This window comes from Esox lucius, chromosome 2, assembly GCF_011004845.1.
Source record: "Esox lucius isolate fEsoLuc1 chromosome 2, fEsoLuc1.pri, whole genome shotgun sequence".
In the NCBI taxonomy this organism is placed as follows: Eukaryota; Metazoa; Chordata; class Actinopteri; order Esociformes; family Esocidae; genus Esox; species Esox lucius.
The window spans coordinates 9,668,251-9,689,242 of record NC_047570.1 but is presented as its reverse complement, the minus strand read 5'-3'; the positions used below and the strand labels follow the sequence as shown (position 1 = coordinate 9,689,242).

At 40.1% G+C, this 20,992-nt stretch overlaps 1 protein-coding gene across 1 annotated transcript in view; it reads left to right on the top strand.

The window, feature by feature from the left end:
- itfg1 (integrin alpha FG-GAP repeat containing 1) overlaps positions 1–20,992 on the top strand; it is a 131,616-nt gene that overhangs the window by 27,680 nt on the left and 82,944 nt on the right. Inside the window, exons 7-8 of the mRNA XM_034296425.1 lie at positions 8,426–8,484; positions 18,728–18,809. Coding sequence (XP_034152316.1) covers positions 8,426–8,484; positions 18,728–18,809 — 141 coding nt within the window. The remainder of the gene's footprint in view (positions 1–8,425; positions 8,485–18,727; positions 18,810–20,992) is intronic.

Sequence of the window (20,992 nt, the reverse complement as noted above, 5' to 3'; positions counted from 1 at the left end):
ACCTTAAACTGTAGCTTGTCTTCTAGAACCTATCCCGCAATACTGAAATGAGCTCTGGAAGAAAAGTGAGAGAGAAACTGAAATAGATGCAAGGAGTTGGAGAGGATCACTCCCTTGGGGTATGTCTTATTGACTGAATAAAAGCCCCACCTCCACCTGGGAAGAGATCACAGAGGTGACTTGTTCTGTTTATTCACAAGGTAATGTGATGCGGGGATATTATGGAGCTTTATCCCTGCTCCCGTTCTGTAAAATAGAATTGGGAGCTATAATAAAGTCTGAGGAAAATCGTCTGCAGATGCCTTAAATTGCTTCCAATCCCCTTAACAAATCTCATTGAGCGGTTATGCATTTTTCAAAGCATCCTTCTCCTACTTTGCACAGGCCTGGTGTGCTCCCTAAAGAGAAGTCCGAAATTGACGATTGATTTAGATTAGTGATTTCCTGAGTGTTCCCTTGGTGCCCATTTTAATCATGTGGCAACACCCCTCCACATCCCCTCACCCCCTTATGATATAAGAAGAAATAAAATATAGTATGTGTCAGTGTTTTTTTTTTTACTTCACTAATTCAATACATACAAATATACAGTGGATAGCAAAAGTAAACACACCCTCTTTGAGAATGTTGTTTATATAAAGGCTGAAGTCAAGACATCATGTCAAAACCTTTTTTCAACTTTTAATAAGATGCTGTAGCAACAATATTTAAGGGAGAGTCGAGGATCACTGAGTAGTCCTTTTCAAGCACAAGGACCAACGAGTTCTGTGATGCTGTTGTGCACACCACTGTTGTGCATAGCCATTATTGTTGTTCCTGCACCTGTTTGCAGCTCATCTGCTAGTTTGCACGGTCCTTGGCATTCTCCATTCAACAGTGGAAGCTAACAACATTAATTTACTTTAATTGTCATGCTGTTTGTCCGCTGAGTGTTATACTGTTTCAGACAGCTTTTTGTAGCAGAGAGATTAACTTCTCTCTTAGGTCTCCTTTCTCTTGTCAGGGTGAAGGGTCAAGAAATTCTAGTCTTGTAAAAGACAGATTTCATTTGAGCTGTCTTTTTCCTGGTGCTCCACACTAATCCGTCAGCGTTTTGTGAATCTTATTGTCCCTGTCTCACAGCATAGTAACGATGCTCCAAAGTGCATGCAGATTGAGGAATGCCCTGTTTCCAGGTGTGGTTTTCCCGCCACTGGGGGAAGGGACGTGGGTGATTAAGCTCTGGTTTCAACACCTTCATTTGGCTTATTTGAATAGTGCTGATGAAGCTGCAGGTTCATGTCTTCATTTCTTTCATGTCTCTCATGGCTGTTCTTACATAGACAATTCTTAATGTATAGCTGAGCACAGACCGGTCAGCTGGTTTGACTTTCGTCTGCTGAGAGTAGAAGACAAGAAGGCATCTTATAACATGGATGCCCTGTCATTTTTTGGTTTTATTGAAACCGTGGGATCCCCTCTGTGGACAACAAGGGTAGAACGTTCCTCCAGGTTCACCGTCACAGTGTGAGCCACAAGGTCATGCTGCCCAGACAATCGCATATCTTTGAGAAATGGGAGATATTCCTCTGCTAGTATTGTTTCCCAGGTAAAAAAAAACTTTCTTAACCTGGGGCTCACATGAAGGACATTACTATGCTACATTCAGACATTCTGCACAGACACACAGAATTTGATTCCATCTTCTATGTGGAATGGAATTACATTCTTTTATGTTATTGAATTATAATTTTTTCTCTCTTACATTTGTTCGTAAAGAGAATTCAGTCTGGGACCTAGATCTGTTTTGCAGTTGAGTCCTGTATTACAGCAATAAAAACAAACACACAAATACAAGGATATAATACACACACACACACACACACACACACACACACACACACACACACACACAAGAAAAGGAATCAATAGCAATCATGTGAACAATAAAAAGGTCATTTATCAAACATTTAAATTGCCTTAAGGGCACCAGAACGTCTAACTTAAGGTTGCTTTACAAGACATTTCATGATTGTGGAGCATAATGGTCAACACTTTGTCCTGACTGTGAGTAACCCTGCAGTCTCTCTAGCACTAGCCGGTCTCAAGAGCACGTTTGAACTGCGGATTATCCCGTTTGGTTTTTAGGTAAAATTTGATCTCATTTGACCTATTTTATATATTTATAATGATATTCACACAGAAACATTAACATCCATAAGTTACGAGGTCTTTCATACCACCCTTCAATATTTGTTGTTAGGGTTGGTCCATTTCTCACTGTGATATCCATACACTTCACTATTATACGTTACCATTTTCTAAATCCATGTTTTTGTGTTATTTATCTGTAGAATGCTTCACAGACTTATCAATGATCCTTCCAACAGTGTGGTTTTATCCAGAAAATGTGATTGTAACTTTAATGGTTCACAGGCAGAGGCCAATCGTAGGAAAGTAATTGTCATAATTTGGGCAATTTGTTTTATCTGTGGAAACTGTAAGCTTCTACAGCACAGGGGTTTAATACTTAAGCAAGCAACATAGTTCAGATTTGTTTTTCTTATTATTTCCTAACATAAAACCAGTATGACCTAACAATAATAGATTCTGATCTATGTCTTGAAATACATTTTCCAACTGAATAAAATATTAATTCACCATTTGTAATTCAGTAAAGTGAGAGAATTGGTCAGGGGTTTGAATACATTTGCAAGGATCTTTATTGCAGACATGTGCACAGGTAGGGCTCAACTTGGGTCACACGCTCCGACAGGACCACCTGTCCAATAATTTAGATTTGAGCTAATTAAATATTAGTGATGCCCGGTGTCCATTCCTCTTGCGGCATGAATCCACACTCAAAAGGCCTGTGCATGACCCTTACCATATATCTCTAAATAATCATTGAGACAGTCATTAACATCTCTGAACAGAGGTTTGGCTGTCATTCTTTTTTATGGTCAAAGATATTAGATCTCAAAGAAATTTGGTACAGTGAGAAATATTAGAGGGACAAAGATATGTAGATATATTCCCTAAAAATTATTCATTCCCTATGGGATGCTTCCATATTTTGGGTTATAACATGAAATCAAAATAGATGTAATCACAGGCTTTTGTTTCTGTAATTTCTGCTACAGCTGGGTTTTCCATCAAGTGCCCAATTGACTGCCGTTTACTTCTTGAAGGAAGGGATGTGGGGGATTTACCCAGAATGCATCACACAGCCCATTGAAATGATTAACATAACCAATGGCTGTTAATACAATTCCAGGGACTTTTCCAGTCCCAATAAGTATGGTCCACAGCTGATCAAAATCTAGCATTTCATGTGTTTGTTGTCAATGCAGTAGACTAACTGAAATGAAGTTATTCTGTACCATGTCAGAAATAAATGCTGTACTGCATTTTATATGTGAACCTTCATGCATGAATACTCTCAGGACTGGTTCCCCAATTGATGATCTCAAATGTTCTTGTTAATATTTTAACCCTGTAGTTCTTTGAAATATGCATGACCTAATGGAGAGTTAGCATGCCGAGCAGGCCTGTAAATCCAAGTAAACATATAGAAGGGTACAGAGGTGCTCACAGTGCATGCTATGAAACCTCCTTCTGCCAACAAAGAAAATGTGCTTGATAGGTCTACATATACAAGTGTTGTGAAATAAACATGGTTTATAATATAAATCATTTGTATTTTAGTTTAATTAAATGTAACCTGGTCATCTGGAACTTGATCAACAATCCCTCATCTTATATTTTATATTTTCAAAACGTTATGCTACTCCCAGTTCATTTTCCATAACACTACTCATTATTTAATTAATTATAGTTTGATACTGAAAGGACATTTTGATTTGGACCGAGATCAGTAATTTGTATACGTAACTAATAGCTTCTAGCACAAACATTTAGGGGTGGTTTGTTTTTTTAGATGTTTTTGTTCTGAGTAGGCGAGAAATTAACTGAAACATACATAGCTAATCACTCCTAATTCAACTGGATATGGGAATAACAATAAACCGATTTAAGATGAACACTTTTCAATTAAGACGTTAGAAATCGCTTTGTAGGGATTTGCTGCTTCGTAGGTTCTTACCCGGAAATGCACCTGTTTTAATGATGTTCACTTCAATGCTTGTAAGTCTGGGTGGAATTTAAAATCTGTTCTCTATTTTAATAATTAAGACAGTTTCTTTAATTAGCTTTGTGGTTGCAATCCTGCAATTAGACAGTGACATGACATATCACTTAGTGCCCCAGGCCTCTCGGTCACACCTGAATTATGGATTTATTGGAGTCACAGTGAGGGGAAGCTTAAATCCACTCTAAAGTCTAAAGATTTCAATGTATATCATGTTTCAGGTTTGTGCCCCTCTCAGATTTCTGTTGCTTTTGAAGGTGATGATGAATGGTTTTCCTTAATGAGTAGGACACACAGTGTGTATTTTATTAATGCAGGGCATTAAAAATGGTATTGTGAAGACACGCTGTATAGTTCACCCTCATTATCACTGTGCAGAGGTCTACCGTAATTACTGTAGTGTTCACTGACCTAGAATTCTACACATTTCATAACACGGTAAGTAGATGGGCACAAGATCCAAAATCTTGTCATTTAAATTTTAAATTTAATAATTGAAAACTTGTGCTGCCGCTGAGGTTTCTGAAAGATGTTTCGATTTAAATAGGTATGACTGGCCCTACATCTCGGTTAGAGAACATCAGAATGTCACTAGGAGTCAGTCACACAGCAAAAAAGAAGACCAGTGAATGGCCTTTCCAAATGGTGCTGCGATAAAGTAACAGCCTCGCGACAGAGCAGCGTCTTTGCAGCCCGAAGTTTTTATGCTGATCGCTACAAACCGACAATGGGGGCATTGTACGTGTCAGGGCAAATTGTCTCCAAAATGACTGGTTGGGTTGCCTTGTCGCACTGTTATGACTGCTTGTGGTCGGTCTCTGTCCTGCTAGCTCAATCATGCTTTTAGGCCGCTGAGTGGGCTGTCCACCTAGCTCATAAATGCTGGACAGTACGTCCTGGTTGAGCAAGCAGTGTAATCAGCAGTAGAATGGCTGGGTGAGATGAGTTCCGAAGGGTTCATCTCAATGTTTTACTCACCTGAGTTGCTGCAATGAGGCAAGTTCATAAATGGAAATTAGATTGGAAGGGGGGAAAAAACAGGGCTAAAATTGGAAGAAAATAGGTGATGGTTTATGGTCATTCGCACATTAACACCAGTTAGAAAGTTCAAACAGTAAAGGACAGGGGTTTACTTAGCTGTGGTCAACATGGGCTACATACTGCAGGATTTTAATCCATGACGGCGTAGTGTGTTACTAATGGTTTTCTTTGAGACTGTGGTCCCAGCTCCATCAGTTGTTGCCTTCTCATCAAGCTGCTTGCCTATTGTCTTGTAGCCCATCCCCGCCTTATGCAGGTCTACAATTTTATCCCTGATGTCCTTACACAGCTTTCTGGTCTTGGCCATTGTGGAGAGGTTGGAGTCTGTTTGATTGAGTGTGTGGACAGGTGTCTTTTATACAGGTAACGAGTTCAAACAGGTGCAATTAATACAGGTAATGAGTGGAGCACAGGAAGGCTTCTTAAAGAAAAACTTAACAGGTCTGTGAGAGCTGGAATTCTTACTGGTTGGTAGGTGATCAAATGCTTATGTCATGCAATAAAATGCAATTTAATTAAAAATCATACAATGTGATTTTCTGGATTTTTGTTTTAGATTCCGTCTCTCACAGTTGAAGTACCTATGATAAAAATGCTTTGTAAGTGGGAAAACCTGCAAAATCGGCAGTGTATCAAATACTTGTTCTCCCTACTGTAGTTTAATAGATAATTTTTCAAATCCTTTTAAGGTATTAACAACAATTTTCATGTCTCAAACAATCTTGTTACACCCACATCTGTTTCCATGATATGTTAGTTACGAATCATCTTAATCACCTACCAGTATATGAACCTAAATAATGGCCAAAATTATAGGAACATTCAAATAATTGTTGGTTTGTTTATTACATCTTCAGCATTGTATCCGTGTGTAGTGTGAAATGTGGCACAACGTTGAGTAGTATCAGAGTTGTACTAGCAAACTTACTTGGGGAGAATGTTCAGTCAACAAAACAACATAATTGGTGGGCTAATCTGATCTACATTGATAGATAAATGTTTTGATCCCGCCGGAAAATCTATGTTATATTAAAATGGGGGGAAATGCTTGGAGGAACATTTATCAAAATAGCAATGCACCTTCCTAATAACATTATGGTTGTGATTATTGTACATATGAAAGTACTGAAATAAGGTTACTTAGGTTGAAGGTGCTACACGTGGGATTTTCATATTTGGATTGTAATTTCAGGAAAATCTCCATAACAAATCTGCATTTTAGTGAAATAGTGTCAGTTCACATGTTTTGTACACGCCCGTGTTATGATTGCCTATGATATTGTTGTTGAAAATGGAATGCTGTTTTGATTTTGTGACTGTGATAAGCAGCCAATCTAGAAATCATCTCCCGGTTTCTAAAAATCCACACTGTTTGCTCAATTTCTGTTTATGTGAGAAAACATGCACTAAATAGTGTAGCGAATCATGTAACCCCTAAATTGCTGTGAAAAAAACAAACATTGTCTTTATAGATTTCTAAAAATGGTTGCCAAAAGATGGTAAAAGTCAACATGCGTTATATAGAGCAGATTTGTTTTGAATGAAACTTAATGCTCTATTTTGTCCCCCAGTCTTTCACAGGGAGGGCAAATCCTGCGTGTAGCATCTTTAAGAGGTGTCATTGTAACAATAAAAAAGCGCTACACCAGTACAACTGTGTAAAACCAAGCGAAGGACGTTTATACAGCAGGACATTTTTATTGCGCTTAGGTCTTTATAGAGCCACTGAGGTCTGTCGGTTCCTGTGAACCAGAGGGGCTGATGAAGAGCAGTAGGAACAGTGTCCCGTGGGGGGCTGTAAGTGTTTACAGGATGTCTAAGTGATGTGGAGAGCTACCCTGCCCCCTGCCTCGTCCATGCCCCCACTGTAATCAGACAGGCAGCTCGACGCCCGCCGCTAGCTGGAGAGAGCTTCCTCAAAGCCTGATTAATGAACCTGTTTACTCCTCATCAGAAGACGGCAGGCGACTGCGCACGTCTAAAGATCATAGAGGGATCCCATTCAGTGTTGAAGTCCGAGAGATGGGGCGCAAAGCAAGGATGTGGTTAAAATTGCCTGCTCTCTCAGCAGCCTGTGAACCCCCCCACCCCCCCCCCCCTGCCTTGTGTATCTACTGGCCACAGTAAGACCATTGATGAAAGCAGCCTCTCTGTGGGGGGATCACAGCCCCCTCCCTGAAAGAGGCTTCGGCTCGTATTATCACCAGCTCATGTGCCACAGTCTGTGGAGGTTTGTGTCTGTAGCTTCCATTTTGATCCACTTAGGCTGAATTATCACAGTAAGATATTGGTTTTCCATGGGCAGTATAAAGCAGCCACTCCGTGAGTGACATGAAATATTGACTTATGGGGGGAAAATGACAGCACTCAACTCCGTAAATCAGATGACTAACTCCTTGATATTGGTGAAAACTGCCAGAAATATGCAGTCTATAGTGAACAAAATTGTACCCAGAGTTTCTGAATGCTGTACTCTCATTATTTCCCTGTAGCGTATTTCTATTGGGGAAAATGCACATTTGGCCCTCTGGGCCACCCCGACGATGTTACAAAAAGTGTAAGGAGGTTAAACCTAGTTTTATATCTTGCGTCTATGGTGTCACAATGGTAATGGATGAATACATAGGTGTGGGAGTGGGAATCCTAAACTGTCCTCCACCCTTTCTTTTCCTCAGAATATTTTGTGTGCGTGTTGGTGGGTTTGGGCTTGCAATGTCCCCCAGCCCTAATTCAACAAGGAGCCTGCGCAGGGCCCAAGGGCCAATCAATAGCCATTATTTAATGAACAATTAGCTTTTCTGCTGCGCAGACTGGAGTTTCTGCTTAAAATGCGTTTCAGATTGAATAGAGCAAGAAATTCAGAGCTGGGGTAACAAGCAAAGCTGTGTACTGTGAGAAAAAAAAAAAACACCAAAATCTCATGTAGCTTTGCTGTTTGTTTTCCACTTCTCATTGTGTTCCCATCCTTTGACTGACCCCCGAACCTGCCAAGTGTCACACTGGGATTGGACAAAACAATGCACCAGAAACAAGAGTATGATGGGAGACAGTGGAGCTGAATCCATCTGGTGTGCAGCACAGTACATAGTGAGGGGTTACTATAGCTACTGAATCAACTGTTCTTTTTGTTCTCTATATTACACCTCTGTAAAAATCAGTGCGGGCCTCATATTTTCATCTGTCTCAGGGTTTCTTTAGTTCTGCAACTGAAATGTCTACCAATGAATAATATTTTTTTTCTTTCTCTCTTTCCAGATTTGTTCCTCACAACACACGATGGCACCAATCTAGGCTTTGAGACATGGATTAATAAGGTATGACCCCACACAACTGCTTTTTTCCGTTTTCCTTTCGTGTTGCCAGTGTACCGTACATTTACAATTCCTAGTCTGGGTGCGTGCAGGCATCGTTCCCTGGTTTTTCTTCTGTCGCAGCACCGTCATTTATGAAAGACCATTCTTTTTGATAGATTATATTCATCAAATCCGCAGGCCTTCACATTTATGGTAGTTTGCATTCTGCAAGTGCAGCAGTAGTCACTACTTGTTTTTTGAGGTCTTTGAAATTCAGGATGCGGAGGCTCACCGAGCACAGGCAGGGCACAAGCCTTCTCTGAAGAATAAGAGAAGCAGAGAAGGGGAAAGAGGGTTTGAGGAAAAAATGTAACCGCGGGTGGGATAGATCGAAGGAGGGCAGAATTGAAGAAAACCGTCCAGGAGAGAGAGTTGATTGGATGCAGTTCTCTAGATAGAACCTGTTTGTGGTCAGGACCTTTGTGGATGTTCAACAGCCTGCTGAGTCTGACCCCTCCAATGCTGTTACTATGTAGGCGCTGGTCTGTCTTAGAGGAAACCTGTATGACTGTTCTGTTTATTGTTTTTGACCACATCTTTTACTCTTTATTTGACAGGAAAGTGGGGCTGTAATAGTTTACATATTTGTAATCATACCAGTTAAGGGGCCTCTTTACATTTTGAACGTGAACCCAAATGAATATATATATATTTTTTTTAAAAGCTCGACAAAAACAGCCTATGTAACGTTGCTGCTAACGCCCCACCTTTACCGCAACAAACCATGACCCTGGAAATTGGTACCGCACAGCTGGTTAGGCGTACCGTTGCCTCCTTACAGGAAAAGCGTGGACAGATGATGAATTGGGAGTTTTTGCTGCAAGAGCAGTGGGCTGGATTTGAACCCGCACTACAGCATACAGGTGTTCCAGAGGCAGCGGCTTAGACTGCTGGGCAAACGAAGGCGTCCTATGACGGTTCTTTAAGCGTGTTTCTTTGGAGGTTCTGTCTGTTGTGCTCCCTGGACATTCTACCCTGCCCCAGTCTGAAGGCAACCCTGCACTGAGCACACAGCCCATCTGCACAGCACTGCCATTGATAATTGGGTTGGTGAATAACAAGGGGAGTTGAGTTCCCGAACCTTTAATCCCATCAGAATCATCCAGCTGGTATCGGTGTTTCCGGTTTTGTTCCTTTGACTTATTTTTGGGAGGAGATTTGGATTTGTTGAAAGCATACACCAGTGATGGTGGAGTTGTTGAAGTGTTTCCAAGATGTAATTCACTGACGTAACGCACACATGCACATGCGTGCGCACACACACACACACACACACAATGACATACACACACACCAGGACTCATTTCCTGGTTTCTTCTGTGTAAGACCCCAGTAATCCCTGGCTGCCGTCTTTACTGGGTGGTCTTTTCGTTTAACAGCCTTTGGTCACAGGCCAGTGATCTCATCCATTTCAACACTTCATTTTAATTACTTTCCCTTTCCTCTCCTAAGAACCCCCCCCCCCCCCCTCACCCGACCCCTCCGGGCATCATTCCGCTATGCTCTCTGATTACACAAGAACAGCCTCTGTTTGTGGAAAATGCAAAGGCTGAGGGGACACTTGATTGGCTACTGCCAAGCTGTAAGCAGCCTGTTTACTTTAATTCCTGATATGATCTGTCAATTTACCTGCTGAAGGAGCCTTGCCTGCTAAACAAACAGAAACTGGAGAGTATCTGCTGTTTGATACTTGTTTCCTTTTATGCAAATATTTTTGGGCAAATAAAAATGTGTATATTGTATTTAATGTTTTAATTTATTTTGGCTTTTTTTGTGGCATGTCCACCACCAGACTTCTTTGTAGAACAAATGGTATCTCTGTTCAAATATGTTGGCTACTTTGTTAAGCAAACATTTGTAATGGTAGTTTTTATTAAACCTATAGTATTGTGATATTACTATATTTATTGATATGGTGTCACTCCCAGCCCTCATACATTCCTCCTATATCTATTGACCTCCGTCTCGGTTCCCCATGTTTCATAAAGCCTATATTCTTCAAGTATGCTTTGATGTTTTACATCAGGGCCATAGACTGTAAAAAAACAGGTATGGATGTAATAACCGTGGCGTCACCCGTAGGTGTCTGAAGACCCATTTTGAAGCTCACTTTTGGCAGAAATGGCCGTCGCCATCTTGGCAGCGCGTCAATTGGTCTAACTCCCAGATAACCACAAATGGGCAAAGAGTTGGGGCGTGGGTGGAGCTGAGGTGCCTGGTTGCTGAAACAACACCCACCTAGCGCTAACCTGGCTAACGGAATTGTGCAACCTCATGCAGATCCATTTTGTAAAAAAATATCACCCTAAATTCTAACACGTCTCTATTACACATTTTGACCTGAGTACATGCAGGTTTAATAACTGTGGCTACTATACGCTCCTGTTAAGTTAGCATTGTTAACACAGCTTGGAGTCGCTGGAAGGCTAACCTAGGGCTAATTCATTAGCTGGCTAATTAGCTAGTTAACGAGGTAAGCTAACAAGCCATGTATGATGAGCAGATATCGTCACCTGCTAACATGAAAATAAAATATTAGAATTTCATTCACCGAAAAAACTGGAGCACAGACTTACTGGATGGACTGTTAATACAATTAACCGCATATCAATACATATTATTTGATAATTAAATGAAATAATCTCGAAAAAGCACAAACACCGTGCATGTGTGAAGTTCAGTGACCCGAGTTGGCTGAGGCGATAACAGAATTTACAAACCGCAGTAGTGACACGAGTGACAGCACCACAACTGTCACTCAATAGGCCACGCCGCCTGATTATATTACTTCATATTATTTAAAAGGATGAGTTATAAAAAAGTTACCTTCCCCATAATTGTCAAAACCGGGGAAATAAGGATTATACACCAGAACCATTTTTTAAACCAGGCTGTAAACATTTTTCTTTCTTCTGTAAAATTGGGCATTTTTGCCAGAGATCTATAGTGTTTGCTCTCTTTTGCAGCCAGCCTCAAGTGGCCATTCGATTAATTGCAGTTTTTTTTTGCATTTCGATGTGAAAAGTGTCACACCAAAGGAAAATAATTGTATGAGTGTCTAACTCTAGAGGTGTCTTCTGCACTTCCTAATTGAGTCATGGTTTCCAGATGATTTCCAGTTTAAATAAGAAAATATCAAGTCACACTGGTGAACATCATTTTCTCTGATGAAATGTTTTCTGATATGCATTTTTAGTAACTATAGATTCACTTGGAAAATGTTCACTCTCACCATTATATATTTGTCAAAATTCTACTTATTTGAGAGATGGAATTCTATTACTTTTTATTGTTTTATATGATTTAAATGTCTGTAACTTGCCTGGGTCAGTCAAACACTATATGTTTAGTTGGAAAATACATGACAAGATGCTTATTTATTGAATAAGTCTGCAGATCTAAATAAAACTGGGTCTTCCTAACCAAGGAAGAGTTTTCCCATATTAAATTGTTTTGTGAATGTTGTTCACACATTAGAGGGAAAACAAAGCTGCGGCATGTCAACCAACCATACAGTGGATATAAAAAGTCTACACACCCCTGTTAAAATGCCAGGTTTTTGTGATGTAAAAGAATGAGACAAAGATAAATCATGTCAGAACTGTTTCCACTTTTAATGTGACCTATAATGTGAACAATAAAAAAAAAATGAAATCTTCGAGGGGGAAAAATGAAAAATAAAAACCTTTCAATAACCGGGTTATACAATAAAGTTATATCCACTGTATGTTATTTTCACATTCCTCCACAAGGCTTTGATTTGTCATGAAGAAAATCAGATACACAACCTCCTACCTATCTAATCAGCCCCACAGGGACATTTGAACATCCTTGTTTAAATAAAATTGGCATAAAAAGCCAAAACTAATATTATACCAAGCAAATCTTTCATAAGTGTTGCCTCTTTCTGTGTGGTGCACCCATTCATCTGTTGCTTGGGTATATCCACTGTAATTATAAGCATCTTGTAGGGTGGCAGATTGTACACACCTTAGAGTTGTTTCTTAAACTTTATTTTACAGGATATTGGGGGGAAAAAGCATAATACTTTTTCTTGTGCATGGAGGAGTAGGGGAAATTGCTGAGGTGAGGAGTGTGACTTTTTGAAAGCAAGAAAAAAAGTACCTATTGTAGAGGTAAGAATTGGATACTGCTGTTTTCAATCGGTTTACAAGTTTGTCAGTTCTGAATCTCTCTGCAGCTATGGTATTCAATTGCAATTTAAAGCTGGATTTTATTGCTAAGAGTATTATATTGTTCATTGATTGACTATGACTTTCCAAATATCCCATTTGCGTCTTTATTATGAAGTGTTTTTTTTTTTGCCATTCATAAAGGTGTTCTAATGATTTTCTTGCAATATCTGCAATACTAAAATTGCCCATATGAATACATAATGCATATAACCATTTATATTGGAAAAATCCTGAATGGTTGAATCAAGCGTTGTTTTTTTCTATTAGTCCATGAACACTGTTCCATGGTTCAGCCTAATGTGCTGACTACAGAACAGCTAACTTTTATACACTGTGTTTATGCAATGCCCATGATATTGCTATAGCCAAGCAAACATGTTTCTTTTTTTAATAATTTTTTATACCTAGGCTCTTTCCTAGGATTCTGGCACGAGACAACGATGTATGGGTAGCACTAGTAAGTTAGCCATAATAGTGAAATTCTGTATTTGTTTAAAAAACATACTACCCCGTGTAGCTACTTCAATGTATCAAATGCGTGTCGAGAAGAAATATGGCCAATAGCTTTAATTCAGTTTTCTCCTGAGCTTGTCCCAATTACTTTTAAGGCACCAAATCTACCATGGGCCGACTGTGATGGTTGCTCCTCGTGGCTCTGCGTGCTCTCCCCCTGTCCGGGGCTCCTCCTCACCGGTGTACTAAGTGCTGGTTGGAGACAATGGCAAACGCAACCCCACACACACACACACCAGTTTTCAGTTAGTCATTATGATGTCTATTTTAGTTCCTGGTTTTCACCCACAGCTCACAGGTTATTATGTGTAATGGTTTGGCCGTCTGCTGCTGCCTTTTGCATTGGACATTAAAAGAAGTCTAAATCTTGATTTTCCGTTTCGTTGTATTCATTTTGCCTCTCCTTGTCATGCACTTGATTCCCTCACACCGACAATAACAAACTATTCGGGAAGTACTAAAATAACATCTTCCCCCGATACCGTTTCTAATATAATTAGGATCTTTGTGCTTTTGTATGGTGGAAATCTTACAAATGGTTCATTTTAACCCCATAGTCATTGTATTATTTAAAGTGCTGGAATACAGAGACAAAACCATTAACGGTCTAAATTATTTTCTGAATTCACTGTACAGTATATATTGCCAGTTCTGGGTTTTTAGACCTCCGTATATTCTACCCTTATAATGTGTACATGATAGTGTTTTTGCCTTTGGGTGGGTGTTTGTAGTGATCTTCCCTTTGCGGTCCAATACAGTATGAAGAGCTGTGTTATCTCCTACCAGAATATTGTAATTGCTTGTTATTTGTCATATTGATTGATTACTGTAGATATTTTCAAAGGAGTGAGGATCATCATTTTTTGGACCGTGTTGATTTAGTGAACCATATATTTATCATCCACAAGATTATTTAAAAGGATCTGCCTTTCTTTCCGGTCTGTTTTACAGTACAATTGGAACATTCTGATTGAAATAAAAGAATCACTCCTTTTTCATGTATTTTCCTGTTACCCAAATATTTCTCCTGCCCAATACATTTCCCTTTAGCCTCATCTATGTGAGTTTGCTGAAAACAACAGATTCACAATAGATTTAAAATAACACTCAGTGAACCTGCTCTCCTGGTTGTCAGATATTAAAATTTTCAGTCAGCGCTCTTCACTCAATCAGAAAAGCAAAACGAACAGGTTTAATCAAGCATGGCTTCTGTGCCTCAAATGCTCAATCAGGCCACCACCAGTCAATGACAAATGCTTAAATAGCCCCACTAATACTCTACATAGGGTTTAAGACTTTGACTGTAGTGTGTGTGCGTGCGTGCGCTGAATGTGTGTGTTTGTGTGTGTGTGTGTGTGTGTGTGTGTTGAATGTGTGGACTCCTAATGAGACTGATGCTAGGAAATCACTCACTCATTGATCCTATTTGATCCTATTTGAGATGAAAACACAAGTTATGATGTTTGTGTTGATATTTTAGAATGAGTTGTAGCCTAGGGTGCCTTCAGTGTACATGCTACGTCATGGGTTCAAATCCAGGAAAAATTCTCCATCACTATCCCTATTAGAAAGTGATCTATCTTTGGCATGCAGGTGTTCAGTGGATTATTTTAATAGCAGGTCTCAGTAGTCAAAGGATAAAAACAGCATTTGGTATAATTGTACATATGTACGCAAACATATAAATATAGAGCTAGCTAGGTCAAGGAGTCGTGAGGATATTTGAGGTGTCGACTAATATAAAGAAAAGGAAACCCAGATTTGAACCTTGGGGAGCATTGCAACTACAATTCCTCATCAGTCCCTTTGAATCCTCCTGTGAAAAGCTGGATTTCTCTCATATTTAGCCTCACTTATTTGCCTGTTTGCTCAGTATATAATTTTTTTCTTTGCAGAATCACCATGCCAACAGGTAGAATTGAACACATAAAAGATGAAGAAATGAATAGTATCTCAAATTAGTTTCTCAAAAACAATATAATAAAAAAGTTTTTTTCTTACAGTCACCATTCTAGAACCCCAGTAAATCCCATGGATCGGTGTATGCATAAGTAGATGTATTTAGTCATACAACCCAGACGTCTGTAGCAGAAACACAATGGTAACACTGTGTTGCATACAGTAGATATGTTGGTATCAATGCCTTAAAAGAAATTACCCACTTTTCTTTTGCATTTTTACAACTCAGTAATTGGCTATATACCAAGTTGAGAGTCTCATCTTCAGTATTTGATTGAAACTGAGTACATAGCCCATATCATTACAACAATTTAAGGTAAAGAAATTAGCCATCTTTCTCACCTCTTATTTTTCCATTTCCTACTTTCCTCACATCTAGTTGTAATTACTACTCTCTTCACAACACTCATTAATTTATTTTGGAGAGTGAAAGAGGATTCCTTTTAGGCATTCTCACCAAACCACTCTTCTTTCCTCCCCCAAGCCACCTCTAGCAGTCGCTAGAACACCTTGAACTGGGACATCCATGCTGACGATTCCACCCCACTCCTTGGGCAATGCTGGCCAGTGGCATCGGCCATCGCCAATTAGCGCCACTGTCAAGGCTCAACTTTTAGCTCTGGTTATCAGTTTTGTGCAACAAAACAGCCCCTTTGACTGCTGTGTAACCTGGGGTGTATTTATGAACCAATTTAAAAATCCAGATTTCTGTGAGTTGTCCACACTGTTCGACGTGCTCCGTGAGTCAGTATCCCCAAACTCAATCAGACGATGTAATGTAACAGAGGCCCAACCAGCCGAGCCACGCTGTGCTGTGGTGTGTCCTGCCATGCTGTGGTTGCTGGGTAGGTGGGCAGTGACTGATGAGAGGGAGTCGTGATGGATGGGCAGGTCTGAGATCAGAGCCGGTGGACGCGCTTACTTTCTTGCAGTCTGAAAAGCTGCTTACCTTTTGTCTGACTGCCAGGTAATAAATAAGCAGAAGCGGAAAGGAAGAATCGTGAACAGGGGGGTATTTTTTTTATGTCTTCTTGCTGAAACTATTCTCAGATGCAATAAATCACTAATGGGTCGCTCGGCAGGCATCCGCCTTCCTGCCGGGCTGGGCCAAATCTGCAGCTCCAGAAGGGAGGAGGAGATAAGGAGAGAGGAATAGTTTTACAGCCCCCAATATCTCCCCCTTTTTTCCCCTTTTCTGTGCCAAATACACGATTCATTATGCCACGTCGTTTAGAGTCCCTGGGCAGGGAAGGAAGTCCTGCCGCAATCACATTACCCTTTCAAAACTTAAACAACCCCCGTTTTCAAGGAAAGCTGTTTGGCGTTTCACGTTATCTTTTTCGGGACTGTACCTCATTTTAAGGTAACAAAGGCATATGAGGCCGCATTTGGATTGCAAAAGAGCCCGTAGAACTATTGCAGAGCGATGTGTACACCGCCTGCTAATCTGGTTCTACATGTAGCCTGGTTACAACCCTGTTTCCAAAAAACAGAATGGAAAAAAAAAACAGAATGTGTGGATGTGCAAATCATTTAAACCCTATATTCAATAGAAAATCGTACCATGGCAGTATATCAAATGTTGAAACTGAGATATTTTATTGTTTCTTGGAAAATATATGCCCACTTTGAATATGCCCACTTTGCCAGCAACACATCTCAAAAACGTTGGGACAGAGGCCCATCTCTGTTTTTAATACAGTCCTGTCTGAGGGCACGAGGTCATCACAGTCATCCAAAATTGGTTTTCGGCCTTGTCCCTTGCAGAGATTTCTTGCAGAGAGTCTTTTAGTGATATTATGCACCGTAGATTATGAAATCACCAAACGTAGCAATTTTTTGTTGAGAAACATTATTCTTAAATTGTTGCACTATTTGCCTGCGCAGTCTTTCACAGAGTGGTGAACCCCTCCCCATCTTTACTTCTGAAAGACTCATCCTCTCTGGGATGCTCTTTTTATACCCAGTCATGTTACTGACCTGTTGCCAATTAATAAACTTTGTTGTCAGAAGTTCCACCAGGTTTTCTGAGCATTACACAACTTTTCCAGTCTTTTGTTGCCCCTGTCCCAGCTTTTTTGAAACTGTTGCTGGCATCAAGTTCAAAGTGGGCATATATTTTTCAAGAGACAAACATTTTCAATTTCAACCTTTGATATGTTGTCTTTGTGTTTTTTTCATTGAATATAGGGTTTAAAAGATTTGCACATCTTTGCATTCTGTTTTCATTTCAATTTTTTATGGTGTCCCAACTTTTTTGGAAACTAGGTTGTGCTATTTTCAATTAAATCCATTGCGAAATGATTTGTACATCATTGCATTTTGTTTTCATTAGTATTTTACGCAACTTTTTTTGGAAACAGGGTGTTTCATGCTGGTGTGGTTCTTGTGTGCAGACTGACTGGAGTGTATAAGCTAAAGTGTCACAGTGTCAGGAGACTTTCTCGGATCTCTTAGGGCCCTGGATCTGTGCCCAGACCTCTGTGTTAACGTACACATCTCAGTGTAACTGTGCGGGTCACAATGTAATTGTCACTGGACCCCCGCCACCCCCCCAAAAAAATATTATAGTAGTGTGTGTCACCTCCATTAATAGCCAGTCAATACAGTCTGTCCTCCGACACTGATATTATGACCTGGCAGAGGAGATGGAGGTCAGTGAAGTGATTGTCCTTTCTGTAGGACATAACAGCGTGCTCCCGGAATGAGACATTGAATAAGAGTCACCTGACCTCGTGAACGAAACATGCCAATGACGTCGGCCCGTGGCTCAAATGGATCACAAGCTCATTCCTCCAGCTGGCGCTCTGCGACGACCGTGAGTCCCAATGAGGCCCGCTCAGTCACCTTGGAAATAATCTGATCGCTACTCACTGATCACCATTGATGCATCTCCGAGATAATTCTTGACAGGCTCGGAGCTCCCGTCTCTGTCCGGCGAATCTACGCTTATTCTCTACATATCATTGGCTGGCACCTCGCTGTGGTAACTAACCTGGCACGTGACGTCACATCTCGAGACGATGGGAGAATGTGTCAGGTCCGCTGTGCCTTTAGGTGTGCATCTTCATGTATGTGAGCGTTGATCCCGCCCCCCCTCCCCATCTGTTTCTTTGGCTGACGTTTAGCCTGACTCCTAGCTACATGGAATTGCCTTAGTTCGGCACGCCACTGAGCTGTAATTGATTCAGACATCAGCCGGATCGTTCCCGTCTGCTAGCCCAGCCCCCACCCACCACCACCACTGTCTCTGTCACTGCGCCCTTGGTCCCCTGTCGCACACCGGGCCTGCCTACACAGTTGAAGCAGCCCCTCAATAATGGATGGTCTGAAGACCATGCCCTTTGTTCTCCCCCTCAGTCAATCCATTGAAAAACATACAGCATATCTATCTGTTCCAGCAAGTGCTCTCTCGCTGGCCCCTTAGCAGGCAGAAACCTTTGCGATCGATCATTATGCGTTGTGTACTCTGCAGTGTTTAAATGATAAGAGGTAATCCTGCGTTTAATCTTGAATTTTAACTGTTTCTCCTTCAGGATGGGAACTTCACTAGAACACCCTTCAGAAGTATCCCTGAAAAATTCAAGAAAGTTGGCCAGTCCTCTTTTGTCGACTTCGGTGAGTTTTCCCTGCATTTATCTGTCAGTCGTCTTTTGTCGACTTCAGTGAGTTTTCCCAACCCTTGTTATGTGTGTCTACTCATTTTTTAAGTCCCACTTCTATCAGTGCCCTTTGGCAGGATCAGAAATAGTTGTCTGTCTTCAAAGGTCCCTAAAGGTAAGTGTCCGTGCTCTTTCGGGATGACATTTTCGAATAGCACTGATCTGAATAGCACTTCTCAGACTTAGCTACCCCACATCTTATCCCATTAGAATATATCAGCTTTACTCATTGTTCAGCAGTTTTTTGGCAATCTAACTCCAAGTAACTTAGTTATGATTTTTAAATTGCATTAATTGTAAAGCAAAATGGCCAGACAATATTTTAAGAATACACCACAGGAGTCCAAATCTGTTAAATATCATGAAATATCATAAATATCATATCATACATTTCTTCTCATCCAGAAAAAGCACACACACAATCAAACCAACATATACACATCATTGCACAGATTAATCTTTTAAGAGTCAGTGGTTTCTATAAAATATACTATAAAAATGTCCCTATCCAAAAATTGAAATGATTTATGAGCCCATGAAAATACCAAGGGAAATGACCTATATGGTTTTCTCTTGGTATTTAATTCTTTATCTCAGATAGACGGACTTGGCCTTTTGTTCAAATCTCAAGCTTATCTGAGCAAACAAGAACTTTTCACCTCATTTTTTCCCCTTGATTTCTTTTTTTTAATAATCTATTCATCTTTCATATTTTTCATCTTTATCACTAATGTCACTTCAAGCTGGTACCATGGTTTGGAAAATGAAATCCTAGAGGTTAGACGCTTAAGTGGAGGATACTCAGAGACTTGGCGTATAGATTCAGAGGGATACATGTTGTTACAACTTTTACAGTTTCCAGGCTATGGAGGTTTATAAGGATCAACTTAAGTTTTGTCTTTGCTTAAGTGTCCTATGGTTTTTGTGATAGGCCCTACTTCAATGTTTTTTTTTTTTTTTTATTTACCAGCTGTGGCAGATTAAACTATTTGTTTAAGAATGGGTGACTAATTAATCAATACTAACTGACAATTCAGAGTATGAAACACAGCAAGTGTTGACCTTGATCCCTGTGCTGTAGCTCACAATTTCTCTTAATTTTTGTATCTTATTTGCCCATTGAGACAATGATGTGTCACTTGAATGTCTGCCGTATTTATTGGTTGCTTCTGTTCCAACCACGGCAACATGGGTAACTAATTTATGATTCAGGAGAGTGAACCTAAGAAACAGTTCAGAAGCTTATGAATGTGTCAATCAGGTTTTAACCCCTACAATTTGTCTGCCTTCTGTGTTGTTCCTTGTTCATATTACACAGTCACCTAAAGGGTGACACCAATAGATTAACAGAGAAGGGTTGTTGTGTTGAATGATAGAAAACCAATTGTTAAACATGAGGTTGGTAAAATTGTCATAAATGACAAGTAAAATGATTAGTGAAATCACATTTTAAACAAAAAATACTAAATTCTAAATATACTCATTGAAAAAATTGTCCCGATTTTACAAATGGCACAAAACAATGACTCTTTGAAACCATTTATGCAATTTAAATAAGCTGACATAAAATGTCTTCATGCGGAAACGCCGTTTAACATCGCATAAATGTATTTTAACTCTGGTACACCAAACAGGTGCAATTAATTAAAAATAATTTAAGAAACCTGTTAGGGTACAGCTCTTCATAAAGATTAGAAACTTAGTTGTCCATGAGTCAAGGAGGGCTTACAAAGCCATTCACAAGCAATGTCAGTGGCCCAAGATCTGACTGAAGGGTGCCCACCAAGAGCAACCCCATGGTACCATCATGGGATCTAGATGCCTCTCTACCCACAATCAATTCCGAAGTGCGGTAAACTGTCAGAAAGAAACTGCACACACTTGGCCTACACGGGAGGCCAGGTACTGTAGGAGGAAACCTCTGCTCTCAATAAGACATTTCAAGACACGACTGACGTTTATCAGACAACATCTGGTTAAAGACCAAAACTACTGAAACAATATGCTGTGGATAGGCGGGTCACAGATATTCATGGTAGATGACATGTTTGATAAAAACAAAAAAAAGTCCTTTGAAGCACTGTGAGGCAATCTGTCATAAAGCTGAAACAAACCTAAATCTTGGAACAGGACAATAAT